An 18,309-nucleotide genomic window follows, 5' to 3' on the forward strand; every position below is an offset into this window, starting at 1 on the left:
CTTATTTAATTTAATGGGAATGGAACGAGAATGCGAAGAATGGAAGTCTGATAGATATGTTTAGAAGTTTATTTATTTAGTTTGTTTGTTTATGCTTCTGCCACGGGATTAAAAAACAGCACAAAGCTAATTGCGACTATCTCAGAATTCTGTCTTTTTTTTTTCTTACGATTCTGAGAACTGCGAGAGATAAACTCACAATTCTGACTTTTCTTTATAAACCTACAATTCTAAAAGAAGAAAAAATGGGAGAAATTAGAAATTTAGTTTATTTTTTATTTCATGTTAGAAACAAAAAAAAACTCAGAATTCAGAGGAAAAACGTCAAAATTGCGACGCAAACTCTCAATTGCAAGAATTGTGAGATTAAATAATTTTATTTATTCCATGGTGGAATCAAGCTTTCATAGTTTGCTGTATAAATGTTCACACATTTTCTTATGTGATATAATATATATTTATTTTTTAAACAATATTATATTATTTACAATATTAATACAAATATTTTTTATATTCTACATAATATAATATTTTAATTAATAGTTAATAATTTTCTAAATATAAATACTTAAAAAATATTATTAATAATTAAAAAATAAATGTAATGGATTTGGAATTTGCCTTCATGGAAGCATTACTTTAAATTTGTTCCCCCTAAAATACTTGTGCTACAGCCGATGGACATTGCACTGTATGTGTATCTATGCAAGACACCTCAGATGTGATTCTGGGTTATGCATACGGTGCATGGCTTAGAAACAACTTCTTTTGTGCCTGGCTGCACTGATTTGATTTTCAGCAGTAAATCCCTGTTAATAATTTCTGGGTTACATTCATATTTTATCAGCGTGAAAGGGGATTTATGGCTTGAGCATTTGGCCTTGGTTGAACCCCATGCAGGTGGTCCGCTGTGAATGGGGATTGTTTATGCTGCAGGTACTACTGACATATAACGTACTGTGGAATCTTTGGATCAGATATAAAATTGTAATCTGAGACAAAGTGGAATTTTCTTCCCTCAAACCCTCAGTTTTGCTACCATGCTTTGGATACGTTTGGAAATGTAATGTAATATATCGATAGCATTTCATTTCATACATTAGGGGTTCTTAAAGTGAAGTAAAACAGATTCAATCTATTAGTGTAGCTATGCTGTGATTAGAGTGTGTTTTTTTTTTTTTTTTTTTTTTTTTTTTCTTCTCTTTTTTTCCTCATAATTTGGCTCAGTGTCTTCCCTCGTTATGACCCAGTCTCAGGGAAAGGGCAAATGCATTCTGACTGGAATTGTTTTAGTGTGCGTGTGTGTGTGTGTGTGTGTGTGTGCGCGCAAAGGGGGAGGGGAAAAACTTTTCATGGCCTTTTCCAATAAAAGTGTGCAGTTGATTCTCTGTTCTGGTTGTGCTGTAGCTTTTGGCTGAGTTCCTGTTGGGGGTCAATGAGTGTATTGTGCACTTCACTCGTACAGTCTGTCTGCCCCCCCCCCCCCCCCCCCCCCAATCCCTGTGTAAAATGACCTTTTCATCTTAAGCAAAAGATCCAGAGCTGAGATAACAACTCCAGATTCCAAGTTCAGTTCTGTTTTCCCGTCAGCTACGGTGGATCGACTTTACCTGCTTAATAACAAGAAAGACATGGATAGGTTAGAAAAAAATAAGCGAGATATAGGTTAGAGTATGAGGTTTCCTAAGTTTAAGTGTGTCAGATAAGGAGTTTCCATAAGATTTCAAAGTTTTACTGATTTCCAGACTGGAAAAAGTGGGTAGTTCACACAGTGTTCATAGAGTTTTTTTTTTCTCAACATAAAGATTTCCATTTCTAAGGGAAAATGTGTATCTTAGGTCCTGTCATGACTTTAGTTTTTCTCCATCCCAATGTGATGTAATGCTGAATTAATTAGTAGGTCTAATCTTAATTTTGTCAACATTAGTTATTTATTTATAAATTAACATTATCCTAAATAAATGCTGTAAAATGTTTTTCTGCATTAATTTGAGATACCTAATGCATTATTTAATGTTACAAAATTGAACTTTATTGTAAGGTTTTTGGTTTTTTTGGGGGGTTTTTTTGTAGTGCAAGAATTAATTTTTTGTCAGATGTTTTGTCATAAGCTCATGAAACTCAATGCATAATAATTGTAAAATTTACGTTTTTAAAAAGTTACTTTTTTTGGATTTTTTACAATGCATAACATACCAACTTTACACATTTTTGTCAAATGAAAATTTTCACCCAACCAAACTATAAAAGCATTAAATTTTAAAATATGAAATCACTTTTAAAAAGCACATTTAAGTTTATTTGTGGAGTTCTTAGTTAGCACCTCTGTGTGATTTGTTGCCCGAGTAAGAGCTTCAGGGTGTGTGAGAGAGAGATTTTAGCCCTTGCAATGACATGATTCTGCTTTGAAGTCTAGACTTTTCATGAGTTTTTGAGCCAATCACCTAACTGCCATGTGCGACACGTTGGGCAGTGTTTGGAATACAGAGCATGGCTACAGAGTTTATTTTTGCATTGGCTTTCAGTGGTGATTATGCAGATTTAGTCTCATAATCACCTCTAAAAGTGAGATGCACTTATCCTAACAGTTACTTGCTAAATCTCAAATAAGTGTGAATGTCTGTGCAAAAAAACAGAAGCCTCCAGCGAGAACATATGCCATTTGGATTTGGACTGGTATGCTTGTTAAGGAATCATGCAGTAGAAGAATATTTTAAAAGCAGAACATCCCATAATGGTTTTCTCCCTCTTCTCACTGCCAGTGGGAGCGAATGAAAGCACCATACTAAACAGACCCTTGCAAGGGACGATAGCTAAACGTGACCCAGCACGGCAATCAATCTCTGTAATATTTGTATAGTGGATGTTGTTTTGGGATCCGGCGACCTTAGGATCGAGGTCAGTCATTGTCTGGCCATTAGAACGGTCACACAGCGTGAGGGGGGAAGGGGCTCAGTTGCTACGAAACCTTAGCATGCCAATTGTTATTGAGCGTTGTCAGTAGGAGCATGCTACCATTGAGAAAATAACAAGTGCGTTATGAGGTGTCTATTTTTTTTTTTTTTTTAAATAGCACTTTGAGTCCTGGGTTTACAGGTTTATTGAAAGACTTTAAGTGTGATCTTAATCATCAAACAAAAACTGACTAGATTGGCAGTTTAATACCGAGAACGTTTCATTATACTCAAAATGTAAGGAAAGAACAAGTTCCTCTTTTTGTGTGACGTTGTCTGCAGGTGTCCTTGTATCCATTAACGCTCAACAGTACATGTTGACTAATTGCTGATGCTGTTAAGAAGCACTTTTGGGATTTGAAGAGCGAGACAAACAAGTGTTCCCATGGGGCGTCACCTGACCTAAACTACTGGGTGTTTATCCTGAAATGTCTAATTGGGACTAAGGCTGATGTTTTGTCTTTTGTAACTTGAAGTGTGTGTGTGTGTGTGTAGAAGCAGGAGATAAAAAGGCTAAGATGCATCTGAGGATGAATAGCAAGGCATCGCTGTAAAACAAAAGTGTTGGTGCAGATAATTTATTCACTGAGGAGGTTTAGTGTTTTGAAAGATGATGATGAATGATTTGTGTAAGCAAAACCAAATGTGCTTTAGAGCAGTTTATTTTTATAAGTGGTGTCTCTTGATGAAGGCCATAAATTAAAATAACAAGATGGAAGCCCATTGCTTTTATGTTGCACAAAGGATTTGGCCATAAAGACATATAAATAATGCAGTTAATCAGGAAAGATGTGTCACGCGTTCCAGGTCATTTAAACGGCAAGTCTAAACGCTAATAAGTTCCCGGGAGAGGCTGTGAACCTTTTTAGAAGACCTCTCTGAGATATAGTGGAAATGAGGAGTTTATTGCAACGCTTTAACATATATTTTTACTTGCAGTGAAGGTTATTGTTCACAAAGGTTTTATTTGTGTACAGGCAACTGCATCAAACCTGCTATGTAATTTTCTGGAAAAGGGATTAATAATTTCATTGAGCAAGGATGCATTACATTTTTAAAAAATTGACAGTAAAGACATTTATAATTTTCCAAAATCTTTTTTTTTAATAAATGGTGTTCTTTTGAACATTCAAAGTGTTTCTTGACACCGTATCAACATATTAGAATGTTTTCTGAAGGATCATGTGAAGTTGAAGAGTGGATTGATGGCATCTGATATAATTAAATAAAAGTTAAATATAAATTGTAAAATATATTAAAACAGAAAACAGATATTTTAAATGGTAATAATATTACTAATAGTTTTATTGTATTTTTGATCAAATAAATGCAACTTTGGTGAGCATAGAGATTATTATATAGGCCTATATTTTCATATTTTACATATATTTTATCTGTTATACAAAATATGTTGAGCCCTGATTGCAATACATATTCTGCTTTAAACCTGTCTGTACCTCCAGTGATGCTCATTCTCACTAGGTTAAGATAAATCCTATCTTGCTCTAGCATGAAACCTATGCTTAATATGCTTTTATAATGTTGCTAGAATAATAATGGTGCTTAATTTGAGTATATAACCTCCCACTGCTTTTTATAGCAATATGATAAAGTAAAATGTCAGTGTCTTGCCTGACAGCTATTGCTCATCTAATTAAAATCCTTAGGGATAAAAAATCTGTGATCAAGTAAAGCTCATTATTATTTCCTTTTAATGTGTTTGCTTAATAAACCATAATGAAACTTTGTGTATATTGTATTTTTATGTAATATCCACGTCACAAAAGGCAAACAAGGCTGTGCTATATTGCAAATCTTATATGGATAAAGGGGCTGCAAGCACGTTGCTGCATGTTGCACCTAAAAACACCCTATAGTTATGATTATTTATTTTCATTATAGTACACCTATTTGTGCTTTAAGTATTGACTTCCATGCTAAAATTAAACCAACAATCTTGTCTTTCTCTTGCAGTGTGCAAGGATCCACCATATAAAGTTGAAGAGTCTGGATACGCTGGGTTTATCTTGCCTATTGAAGTTTACTTTAAAAATAAGGTACTTTGGTTTCACCTCTCTTTTGTGGAAACCTGTAATTGTGAATTATGATCTCTATAAACAAGTGTATTTAATCTGTAACCTAAAATGAAACCAATCCAGACAGTTATGTACATTGGGTAAATGTAACATTCTTGTCACTTTTCACCAGGAAGAACCAAAAAAAGTGCGCTTTGACTACGATTTGTTCCTGCACTTGGAGGGGCACCCACCTGTCAATCATCTCCGTTGTGAAAAGCTCACGTTCAATAACCCTACTGAAGAGTTCCGCAGGAAGCTGCTCAAGGCTGGAGGGGTACGAACCGGCTGGGGATGGGTGTGGCTTACCTCAGGGAACGACATGGGCAGGGCACGTTTTTTGAATGATCAGAGTCACGTGACTTCAGTTTCAGAGCTAATGTACATCTTTGTTGAAGACGGTTGAGAAAATATTTGTATCTAGTAACCGTTCCACAATTAGCCTCATTACGTCCCCTCCGTTCACAGGTGAAAAATGCAAGAATGTCCCCTGCTGCTTGTCTCTGCTAGTCCTAGCAAACAGTACTCCAGAGATGAAAGCCATTGTCAGGCAATCTGTCCTAATGGAATTACTGTTTCCATCAACCAAGACAATAAGTAACTTTACAGGATTTGATTGGGCTAGTCTTAACTCGACCATCTATCACTGGATGAAACCTGAGTTGTCTTTGGTCCCGTGCCAAAGGGATCCACACTAGAGGTCTTCTCGGGTCCTAAAATCCGTACCCGACCCGAATTGACTCGAATCACTTCTTACCCGAACCCGACATGCATAATTTTTTTTTTTAAAAGATAAACCTGACCCGAGACAGACCCGATGAAATTAGACCCGAGTCCGATCCGACCGCATTTATTTTTCGAACCCGACTGGACCTGAACGTAAACGGCATCGACGTGTGCACAGCCTGCAGCCCCGCATCGGTCCGGAAAAATCCCGGGGTCCTGCTGACTGATTTGGCCGCTACTCCATTACTTTCTTTCAGTTAATTTACTTACTTATTAGCCTATTTGTTATATTTTTCCCTGCCTGATGTATACATGTTATTTCTGAGTTTGGCTTTCAGTTGTAACCAGTGGATTTGAAACATAGCCTAAACGTGATAGTTTCATAAAAATTTAATCGATGGGTTAATAAATCATGGATTTGCTAGTTTTGTCTGCACCGTTATTTACCTTATCTCCGGTGAAGGGCTCTGCACACAAAAAGGAAAAGCCTTGCATTGACACGCAGCGTAATGAAGTAAGTGGATTTTCCTGATGGATCTCATATCTATAAGATGGATTTCTGAGAACTTAACATGAACGCACAAGTAGGCTACGCCTCTGAGATAGTTTAAAAGAATTCGGGTCGATTTGGGAAAAGCACATTTATTTTAAATTACCCGAGACCCGAGGCTGCTAATACCGAACCTGACCTGTGTCCGAGGCACTCGTAGAAGTTTTGGACCCGAACCCGCTCGGGTCTCGGGTCGGACCTCGGGTTTTCAGATCCAAGTGGACCCGTGAAGACCTATAATCCACACACTTTTTATGAATCAACTGGCTTGTATTTATTAGTTTTGTTGATCTTGGATGTGTTTTCCACCAGCAGTCATGAACTGGGACGCTTTTACCCTTAAGACATATTTAAAGAAATTATTATTCTTGTGAGGGCCCTCTCTGTAGTTTTAGCTCGCCCTCTCTTGCGCCGTTCCAGTAATTTGAATGTTTTACGGCTGGGGCTATGACACCCTCTCCTCTGGTGCTTGTCTGGCTTACAGATGAGGCATGGCAGGAATCGAAACAGTTTATTGGCAAACGGGCAGTTGTATGGTAAGTTGTTTTAATTAAGAAAGAACCGTTCGCTAGAGCAATATCAATTTAGGGAGGTGGTGACTGAAGAAGGTCCTTTCCAATTTACCTGATTGTTTTGGCTGATGAAAGGCATTTTGTCATTACATGAGGCCAGGAGTAAGCAGAGTGTTTTTTGACAAATGGGTATCAGAGTGTGTTGAGAGAGAGCGTGTGTCTGTGGTGGTTTGTGTTGATTCATAGTCTATATTTTTAGACTGTAATATGTGTACTTTGTCACTTACAGCAACGGGATCCTCACAAAAGATCTTCAGAGGACTCTAAAGTAAGGACAAACTCCATTTTCAATGTTTCATTGTGTTTAACAGAACTTGAACAGTATTTTCTTTAATTATTTTGAAGTTTACACTATTTTCATACCGTATAGTGAACGGTTTACTTGCACGTTACTGTAAATAACCAAAAATGCTATTGTCTTAATCTTCAAAATGCATCTGAAACAACATTCCTCTTCTTTGTTTTGTGTGTTACACTTTGTAACATGGCAACTCATGTCAGTGAAAACATAATAGATTCTAGCATACAATAACATTTGAAAGCTGTGCCATTTTTTTAAAGATGTTTCTTATGCTCACCAATGCTGCATTTATTTGATCAAAAATACAGTAAAAATTGTAATACTGTGAAATATTACTATTTAAAATAACTGTTTTCCATTTTAATATATTTTAAAATGTAATTTATTCCTGTGATGGCAAAGCTTTCATGTTGAAAAGAGCAGCCTTTATTTGAAATGGAAATAGTTTTGTAACATTATCAATGGCTTTACTGTCACTTCTGATCAGTTTAATGTGGCCTTGCTAATTAAAAGTAATTTCTTTCAAAAAATAATAAATAAATAAACCCCAAAATTTTGGATGATAATGTATATTATGACCAATCATGACATTGAATGTTTTGAAACAAACAGAGATGAAGATTTTCAGCAAATAACATCTTGGAATGAACCTGCAGTTGCGCATTTCATTGGTCATCACTGTTTTCATTTGTCTTCGTTTCATAGGTAATGGTAATGCAGGAGGGCTCTACTTCTCTGTTCGGGCAGCATCTAAAGCTGCCCACATTACCCAGCAGCTCATTAACATTGACCTTCTCTGATGTGAAAAAGAGCAAGTCTTTCCCAGGGTCAAAGGTGAGTGTGGATCTTCAAGTTTGAGAGTCTGAACTTTGAGAAAACTTTGCATGACTTTGTTCGGCATGTGAAAAATTCCCAGTTCCTCCAAGGAGTCCTGTTTAATCCTGCATATTTGGCAAGTTGAAAGACGTTAGAGGCTATTTAACTCCAAGGATTTTAGAGATGTGAAACTTGGCTTAAGTCGAGCATTTCTTGGCTGCTGAGAAAGCACATGCTAGCATTCCGATGACGTAAACGAACTCACCAGGTGTCCCGTTACAACGGCACTTTACATGTGCGAAAAAATTTGTTTCTAGACATACAGTACCATGTATACAGTTTTCCAACGCATTCTTGTTAATCAGCCTGTTATGGCATTTTAATTTTAAAAAAAGTAATTTTTAAAAGAAACGAACTGATTAGTGCAAGATTTTGTGCGAGAAACCCTCAGACGCTGCAGCTTTTTAACCATGCATCTATTAAACCACATTAGCCGTAATGCTAGTAAATCTTGCTTGACTACACACTGCCACGTTTCTTCGATTTAGATTTATTTTTAGTCTCCTGTGCAATATCACTTAGCCACTAAGGAGCTTGTTTTGAACGCTAGCTCTTACAGTGAAGTTACGAGAGTCCCCAGTGCACATGGAAACGGTTCCCAATCTAAACAGGCCCTTGCATGTGATGGATTACTGACAGATCAAGGGTCGTTCGCAGCCAACCTCCCCTGCACTACTACACTAGTCGCTTTAGCAAAAACAAAAACGACAATCTCCCCTTCTTCCACTTAATTTAATGTTATGGTTGAAGATTTTGAAGATTGATTGATTGCCAACCATAATAGTTCCTGGAAAAGTCTGTTGTGACATTGATAAATGCAAAACTGGACCTTTCTTGGAGAAATATTCGTAGTGTTTTGGCGTTAACAAAATGTACTAGTTGCAATAAGCACTAATAGCGCTGATCACGATGATGATGGTAATTCGTTTCAATAGAGGTTTCCGCCCCTTTGTGTGTTGCCAAAACGTATTATAGCATGTTGATTATAGCTGATTATAAATGTAATGAGACTATCCATAAACTTAATTAAGTCTAAATGCATTTGACATGAACACTGCAGTCTTCTACACCATTTAAAAGGACTTTTCATGTAGTTTTACAGCCAATTAAAACAGTTTCACCTTTGTTCTTCATGTGTTTAAACGGTTTCAAACAGGGAAAAAAGGTTTAGTCCATTTCTGTATCAGGTAGAACAATATAAGTTGGGTAGTCTGGGCAGGTTGTAACACCCCCTCTGTCAAGACTGCTTAACGACTTAACTGCATCAATGACTTATTGACAGGGGCTAGTTAGCTTGACCTGAAGATAGGATAACCCTGTCATTAAAGTCAGCCAAAGGCTTGTTGCTTCTGCCCCTTGTTGCCTCCCAGATAGCTCAGAGTTTGCCCTTCCCCCAGTGGAAGTATTTTTAGGATGTTTCTGAAAAATTGTATATGGAAATGCTTCACATCTGGGTTTGGTTGTTTGCTTGAGCACACACATCATTTGTCAGTTATAATGGTAGGAAAGTTGAATATTTGAATATTTGTAGTAGTTATGTATTGTTCTTCATTTCATTAACAAAATGTATTGCAATGGGGTTTTGACCATGTAAATACTGTATTTGAATATGGCTGTGCTATACACTACCATTCAAAAGTTTGGAGTTGGTAAGATTTTTTTAATCTGCATTTAATGTCTCAACAAGGCTGCATTTATTAATTAAAAATACATTTATAAATGAATTAAAAATAACTGTAAAATGGTGCAATATTATTACAATTTAAAATAACTGTTTTATATTTTAATATATTTTAAAATGTAAATTATTTCTGTGATGCAAAGATCAATTTTCAGCAACCAGTCTTCAGCGTCACATGATCCTTCAGAAATCATTCTAATGCTGATTTGGTGCTCAAGAAACAACAGTTAAAAATGGTTGTGCTGCTTAATGGTTTTTGTGGAGCAATTATTTGAAATAGAAGTCTTTCATAAAATGATATATTTCTTTACTGTAATTTTTGATTAAAGTAATGTCCTTGCTGAATGGAAGTTAATTTCTTTTTTTTTTTAAACTTCTACTATCATAAGTACCTTTCATGTTATCACTATAAAATGGTGCTATCACAGTACTTTTTTTGTTAAGGTTGTTAAATGAATTAAATTAGCATAGCCTTCAAAGCAAGTGGTTCATCTTTCTTAATATTGTCATATTCTCATTACAGGACGGGTCCAAAAGCAGCAGTGCTCTTACAACCACAAACAACATCAGCAGCAGCTCCCTCAAGCTCCACAAACCATCTAAGGACCATAAGGACAAGCCTTCCAAAGACTCAAAAGAGTCCAAAAGTGCCTTCAGAGATTTCAGCAAGGACTCTGGAAAACCCTCTAAAGATTCTAAAAAACCCAAAGAGAATCAACCAATTCAGGAAGATCGGCCCGCTCCCCAAATGGGATTCAAGGAGCCCAAGACTACATCGAAAGAGCAGCGGTCATCGGAAGGTAGCTTCTCAAACTTGGGACAAAGTAAACGGCGGCCTGTGTTGGACAGTGAAGGCCATGTTACCAAAAAACGGAAAAGCAGTTTTTCAGAGAGCTCGCAAAAGCAGCAAGCGTGTCCTACCTTGCTACAGCACCACCATTCGGATAAAAAGGTTTTGAAAGACAAGCCGCAAATCCGGCCTAGTAGGTTACAAAACACTGAACTTTCAGAGAAGAGAAAACCGTCAGCGTTACCGCCATTCCAAGATGTGTTGGACCTGAATGACTCTGACATGGACGACAACACATTCACGAGATCAGATGTAAGTGAATTTCTAATCATTATACTTGAACATATAAATATGAAAATTAGTCCTTGATTTTCCCCAGTTGGTTCGTTGTCCCTCAAACAGGGTATTGTAATATCTGTAAGCATCTGGTGAGCTTTATTATAACCTTTATGGAAATACAGTTTGCTAATAGCAAAATAACAAACTGAAGTCTTTGTAAGGATTTTTAAGGTACTATAGGAATCCATAAAATATTGGTACCACACTGATTATCATTTGATTACATTTTTTAATCTGCATCAGCTGATCTAGTTTGGATGTTTGAATAAAAAATATTTGGTGAATAAATGAATGTTTTGTGTATATATGTATTTTTTTATATATATATATATATATATATATATATATATATATATATATATATATATATATATATATATATATATATATATATATATATATATATATATATATATATATATATATATATATATATATAATTTTTTTTTTTTTAGTGTTGTATAATTATTAGAATATTGTATTATTATTATTATTATAGCATAATATTGTGATAACTTTAAACAATTACTTTTAGTTTTTAATGTTTTAAATATTATGGAATTTTAATATAGACCATTTATGAAAATAATTATCAGTCAATTGGTATTGGTCTGCATTTTAATATTGTTCAATGCATATTCATTGTATAAGTTTGCAGAAAGCTATTATGCCACCAGTCTTATGGGAAAGTACAATGACTTTCAATAGTTTTTGGTGTGAGCTTTTGTGTTTGAATGATGTGGTTGACTATTAGCAGAGACTTTTTCTAGGACGTGGGGTTCTCCGTAAACATCAAACAGAGAGGTTGAGACAGGCTCTTAGAGGGCTGTGATAATGGCGGTCTGGTGCAAGAGGGGATCTAATAAACTTGGTGGGTGTCCAGGAGCTGAGGCCCCATTTGTCTGGGTTGGGTTCAGGAAATCAGTGCCGCCCATTACTAGACCTCTCAGCTTTTCAGGACACAAAGTCTGGTAGCTGGTAGCTCTCCTCTTTATTTAGGTTTGTTTGGGTTTTGTTCAAAACAAGAGCACTGATGTTGTAGCAATTTCATTTCATATTTTTGTGGGTTATGTGTTTGATTCGCTGCCAGGCATGAGGCGAACCAATCACAAGTCAGCTTGCAAAATTGTGCTGCTCAACTGGCAATTGCTTAGTGAATTTAGTCTTGATTTCATTTGAAGATATAGTAATAGTTATAGTAGTTTGTATAGGTCTAGAATGTTTTAAGCTTTGCTAGTGCCACCAGTGGCAAGGTTCATTTACCTTCAGCTAGAGAGCAGCTCATAAAACGGGGGCTGTTTTATTGGCTCGAAGGCAAGTGCTGAGACGAGATTTATGGTTTTATGACAGCCGAGGAGAATGGGAAAGGACACCATGAATAGCTGAGAGTTTTCCTTTTAACTCGCTCCTTCAAAAAAGGGAAGGAAAGAAACTTCAGTGTTTATGACAACTGACGAATTCCAGGTGCTGCTTTCTTTGGGTCACCAGGGCTGTAAGGACCTGATGGCCCTGCTCTGATCAACATTACCACTAACAGTCTATATCTGCCTTTAGAAGGGCAGTAAAAGAGTGGTTTGCAAGAGGAAATTGTAATTACATTTTCTTTTTTCTAGATGCTTTTCTAGGCCTGAACTTTAACAAGCATTAGTAAATAATGATCTAGTTTTATTTTAAGAAACAGAATGGACAGAATAAATGCTAAATGGACAGTTTGATGGAAAATGTACCTCATTGTTGCTGTCAGCAGCATCTCTTGTTGATTCTGTAAACTGCTACTTAATACTTGTCCTGTTGAGCATCTTGTCCTAAAAATCACGGGTTTCTCTATCAAAATTTACCATGGGACTTACTATGGTTGAATGGTAAACCATAGCAAATATAAGGTAGTTCCTTCACTTATATTATGCAGTACATGTGCTATATAGTTATAATAATAATAATAATTCATTACATTTATATAGCGCTTTTCTAAGCACTCAAAGCGCTCTACATTGTGAGGGGTGGTGTCTCCTCGTCCACCAACAGTGTTATTTTCAGGTGTGCATGTAAACATGAGTACTGGGTTGGTTATTTGTGTATATCTCATAACACTTCAAACTATTTTTCAAACTATACTAAACCAGTGTTGTTATTGTTAACTGAAACTATTATAAATAGTTGAAATATAGCTAAAATGAATAGACTTTAAACCTAAAAACTTTTTTTTTTAATTTACAATGTTCCCTTGACAGCTAACTGATTTTTTTTAAATCACAACAACAAAATTTTTTTAAAGCTAAACAGAAATGTTAAAAAATATATTAAAAAAAATAATAATTCAAAAATGAATAAATACTGTGATTATTATATAAGTAATACAAAAAATAAATAAAAATGAAGTACAGGTTAAGTGCTGCAGTCACTGGCCAAATCCAAAGTGCATGTTGCCATGTATCTCGCTCCGAGTACTAGTGGGGGGTGGATGTAACCCAATCCTAAAATCTGTTTATATGACGTCCTCCGTAAGCAAAGAGCTTCACGAGCTTGAAGGGAATGAGACAATAGTCCTAAAGCAGAGCAGTTGCCGGTTTCAGAGCCACTGCTAGATTTATGGCACCACAGCAGAGGCGATGGTCGTAAAGCCACAGACCAGCTGTGTGGTGCTGCTAGTGACCACCTGCTTTGCCTCTGCTGAACTCATGTGAAGGTCTTTCATTTTTAGTGTTTATTGCAGCATTTTACCATAAATACAGACTTTTGAAGAGTCATTATGAGCATATTGACATTTAATATCATAATCTGTAAAAAAAGAAAAAAAAAAAAGTTTGAGTGATTATTCTAACAATCATAATTCATATAAATGTTTGACGACAACAATATATCATGTACTGACCAGTGCTGGGTATGATTAAATGTAATCTGGATTATTTAATCAGAATCCCAAAACTACTTGTACATAAATTATATTGCATTTTAATAAAATACTTGTAATCAGACTACCATTTATAAATTTTTTTTGATTACATATCGTTCACACAGTAGCCTTTAATTATTGCTACTTTACTGATTCTCCCTGATTCCTTTTTTTTTTTTATCTTTTACTTTTTTTTTTTTATTTAAATAGCCTACTGCTTGCATAAACTCAGAATGTCTTTTGTATGTCAATATGATACAAGATTATCCTATTTAAATCACGTGATAAACAAGTTGGGGTGAATCTAAAAGTAATCAAAAAAGAAATCAAAAAGTAGTCCCATGTAATGGATTACATTACTAATTACAATGTGTGTCATGTAATTTGGAATCAGTAATGGATTAAAATTTGCAAGTGATTCAGCACTGGTTTCGGAGAATGACGTAGTTCTGCACAGACCTCTCCCACGTAGTTGATTGACAAGACCATCTTACCTTAGACCCTCCCTGAGTAAGCTGAGAGCTGTCCGCCATTGTGTCAGCTCCGGTGCAGGGGAAGACCAGATGTCTCCGATTAAGCGATTAATTTGTTTAGTTGTTGGATGTAATAATGAATATAGCAGTCGTCATTTACTCCCGACGTCTGAGCCGCTGAAGACACAGAGGATTAACGTTACTTTGGTTTTGAAGGGAGTGCGCCAATCCCGATCGACATAAATGCATTTATGTTCGCGCGAATCATTCGTGATCCAGCTTTATCTACAGAAGAAGTGAGTATAAGGGTTTTCATGAATTTTTGCAAATACTTTTCCTAATAATGTGCTAGTTAGCCAGTTTCGCTACTAAAGTAAACAGTACTCCTCGTCACCCCCACGGAAGAGAGGTGTTGGGGTCATCAAAGCTCATTAGCATTTAAAGCAACATGGACTAAAAACAAACAGCTCGTTGAAAACAGAGCTGATTTTGACAGGGTAAAAATGTGTTTTTTACACTACCATTGAGAAATTTTAACTCAAGTATGTTATAGACTTTTCATTAAGACCCTAAAGAATCATATCAACTTGTGTAAAATGGGCATCCGATGACCCCTTTAACAGACATTTCCTTGTTTAATAATTCAGATGTGTGTGTTCGGATCTCTACTGGTTTAGAGCATCGTTTTAGTTTGGTGGTCTGCATGTCACCGCAAACTGCAAACCATGTCCATGTTAATGGGAGTTGCTTTTTCATTAGCTCTAAAAAAAGTAATGTAGCATTTTACTGCATGGCCACAGCTCTGTCATTACTCAAGTTTGGGTGACAGCAAGGCACTCTCTTTCTCTCTTCACGATCTCTGGCAATTGAACCCAAACACTCCAGATGATCTTCATGCTTAAAGACCTGCTAGCCTTTCCTCATGAGTGATGACATCAGTTTTATTGTCTAAGGGGTGCAGGGCTTCTTCTGAGTTTTACAAGCGTCTAGTTTGGGAAGAGGGGTGTGGCCTGAAAGAGAAAGGCGGCTTGATTTACAGCGCAGAACCCTGACCATGCGTTTGATGTCCGCTACACTCCCAGACGGACAAACAGGCAGTAAAATGCAGGCTGAAGAAAAAAAGGGGGAAAAAACAGTAAGAACGAAAGAAAAGGAACTTCAAAGAAACAGCTTTCCTCTTCCACAGGCTCGGTGAGGGGTTGAAGTTAAGTGTCTTTACCACCCTGCTTGCAGGACTTTTGGCAGCCCCTATTGTCGACTCGCTTCAAGGGAGATTTTTAGCACCTGCCCCCTGCCAGCAACTCTCACTAGCACCACTGTCACCCCCAATTGAGTGAGTGAGCCGTAACCGTTTTATAGCATGGCGTTATATTCTGCTTTCGATTCGTTGCAGTATTTTTGTAGGTTTAAGACACCGTGTGGATGCCCGTGGTGAATGGTTTTTGGCGGGTGCTGTGTGAGGAGATGGGCGATGTGGGTTTGAACACGTTCTTTGGAAAGGAGAGTTTGAAAATTACTGTAGGTATTGCACAGTAACCAGGGTTTAAATTGGGCCGGGGGCATCCAGGGCTGAACACCAGCACATAGACTCCAGGGCTCGAAATTAACACTTCATTAATGCCAGACAAGTAACATGATTAAAAGATCACTAACCAAAAATAACTATGTAAACACCAAAAAGCAAGTACTAGTCTGATTTTATTACATTTAGAGTAAGTGGCGAATAGTGGATATAGCTACTGTATATAATGCATCTATTGACAGTATAAGGTTGCGCTGCTGAGGCGAGGTTCACGCAGCCTCTCCAGGAGAAATCAAAACGCGCAACACTAAGAAACTGAGGTAAAAATTCAAAATGGAAAGTGTTTATATTTAAAATGCAGTTAGTTAGGCAACATCACTCAACGTTTTCACCATTACGACTGTTTAATGTTCAATGAGCAAATGCAATAATATTAGGTCACTTACGTTTTTGGCGGCACCACAGTGCATCTCAAAGCAACCATCCGATTCATTGCTGAATGATTCAGTGTTTTGAATGAATCGGTTGAGTCGAAGTTTCATTAGCCCATGCATAAACATCTGATGAATCAGCCATTTGAACGAATCGTTTGAATGAACGACTCAATGACTCTTTCATTAAACGCTCACTACTGGCGTAGTAATTTCGTTGAAAAGTATCATTTCCACCATCATTTCTTGTTTGTATATTCAATTTTATTTTTTTTAAGAATGTCGTAATTTAATGTAGTTGTATTTTTCAGTGTAAATGATTTAATTTGATAGCGTATAGATAATAACAATTACATTATTATAGATCAAATGTAAGAATTTGAAATGAAAGTTAATGAGATTAGTGGGAAAATGCCCTCTAGAAAGGTAAAAAAAAAAAAATGCCCTTGGATAAAACATAAAAAAATGCAGATTTATAGCCTATGTCACAGCTGATAGAAGACCGATGAGAATATTGCATTAGAATAAATCATATTTGCATATAAAAGCTCGATACCATAGAGCCCCCCCACATAACAAATCCCAGTTTAAGCCCTGACAGTAACCGTAATTTTGAAGTAAGGGCATAGCGATAAGACGACAAACAACCTAGAAAACTAGATTTCTACATTAACCAAAGATGTGTGAGTGTTGTTTGTTCAAACAGAACCCATTGCCATGATGCTAATATGTTGTAGATGGTTGCTAGATGGTGTTATGTGCATGTTTTTTTAGTTTTTTTTTTTTTATTCTCTCTGATGTTCAAATTCCTAAATATGGCTCTCATTCAAAGCAAGATTGTGGGATTTTTCCCCTTACCCATTTCACCGTATACAACATAAATTTTAATTCCAAGTGCTTACAAAAATAGTGGGAAGGCCCAAAATTTGAAGTAATCCATAAAGAATGCATTTCTTTGATCAAAAACGCAGTAAAAAGTAATTGTAAAAATATTACATCTACATTTATTAATTTAGCTGACGCTTTTATCCAAAGCGACTTACAATTGCTATATATGTCAGAGGTCGCACGCCTCTGGAGCAACTAGGGGTTAAGTGTCTTGCTCAGGGACACATTGGTGTCTCACAGTGGATTCGAACCCGGGTCTCTCACACCAAAGGCATGTGTCTTATCCACTGCGCCATCACCACCCCATATTTTAAAATAATTGTCTGTTAATATATTTTAATATGTAATTTATTCTTTTGATATGAAAGCTGAATTTTCAGCATCATTAATTCTGTCTTCAGTGTCATGCAATTTATGTTTATTTGCCAAGAAATATTTCCTATTATTATTAATGTTGAAAATAGTTGTTGCCCAATAAAAGTTTCCCTTTTTTGTCATTTTATTTTTCCCAGGATTCTCTGATGAATTGAAAAAAAATAAACAGCATTTATAGTTACTTTTGATCAATTGAATCCCTGCTGAAGAAAAGTATTTATTTCTTAAAAAAGCCCCGAGCTAAGGGAAAAAGCACCAAAGTTTAATGCTTGAATTTGAGATTTGTGTAAATGCCTAACCCCAAGTATGAGTAATAGTAATGCAAGCATTACTAAATACATCTGTCATTTAAAAAAAAAAAAAAACTGAACTCACCCCCTCTAATATTTCAGATGAAGTACCTTAGTCAGTGCACAATGGTTTTACTAATATAGAGACGATTGCAAGAAAGAGGACAGAGTGATCTAATTTGCATCCTTCTGGCCTGTTTCGACTGAATAGACAACATTAACCAACGTTTCCCAAGAGTATTCTAAAACCTTTCTTAGCCATTAGCCATAATCACTGTACTAGCCCTGTTATAAATCCCACACTCACTTTCTCCATTGGCTGTGGAGCTGAATGGCTTCTGCATGTACATTTTGTTCAAGAGACCCAATTCAGTTTCACCAAGTGCTCATCAGAGAAGAATGTAAACAAATTAATTCAGATTAACTTTAATAGCTTCTTTAGATTTCCTCTTGAGCCGCTCTCCAAGAGGAATTAGGTTAATAGTTTCGCATTGAACTTCCTTGCTGGTTTTTTTCCTGAGTGCTGAGAATGTTCCTCCACCTCATGCAATATCTGAAAGCTTGTAAAATGTG

General features: G+C 36.3%; 1 protein-coding gene across 1 annotated transcript in view; it reads left to right on the forward strand.

Moving 5' to 3' along the window:
• Positions 1-18,309, forward strand: part of mllt3 (MLLT3 super elongation complex subunit) — a 53,104-nt gene that overhangs the window by 20,274 nt on the left and 14,521 nt on the right. Inside the window, exons 3-7 of the mRNA XM_079445692.1 lie at positions 4,929-5,011; positions 5,163-5,306; positions 7,107-7,145; positions 7,884-8,012; positions 10,259-10,837. Of these exons, the coding sequence (XP_079301818.1) occupies positions 4,929-5,011; positions 5,163-5,306; positions 7,107-7,145; positions 7,884-8,012; positions 10,259-10,837 (974 nt within the window). The remainder of the gene's footprint in view (positions 1-4,928; positions 5,012-5,162; positions 5,307-7,106; positions 7,146-7,883; positions 8,013-10,258; positions 10,838-18,309) is intronic.

The sequence above is a fragment of the Barbus barbus genome (genome assembly GCF_936440315.1).
Source record: "Barbus barbus genome assembly, chromosome: 2".
Taxonomy (NCBI): domain Eukaryota; kingdom Metazoa; phylum Chordata; class Actinopteri; order Cypriniformes; family Cyprinidae; genus Barbus; species Barbus barbus.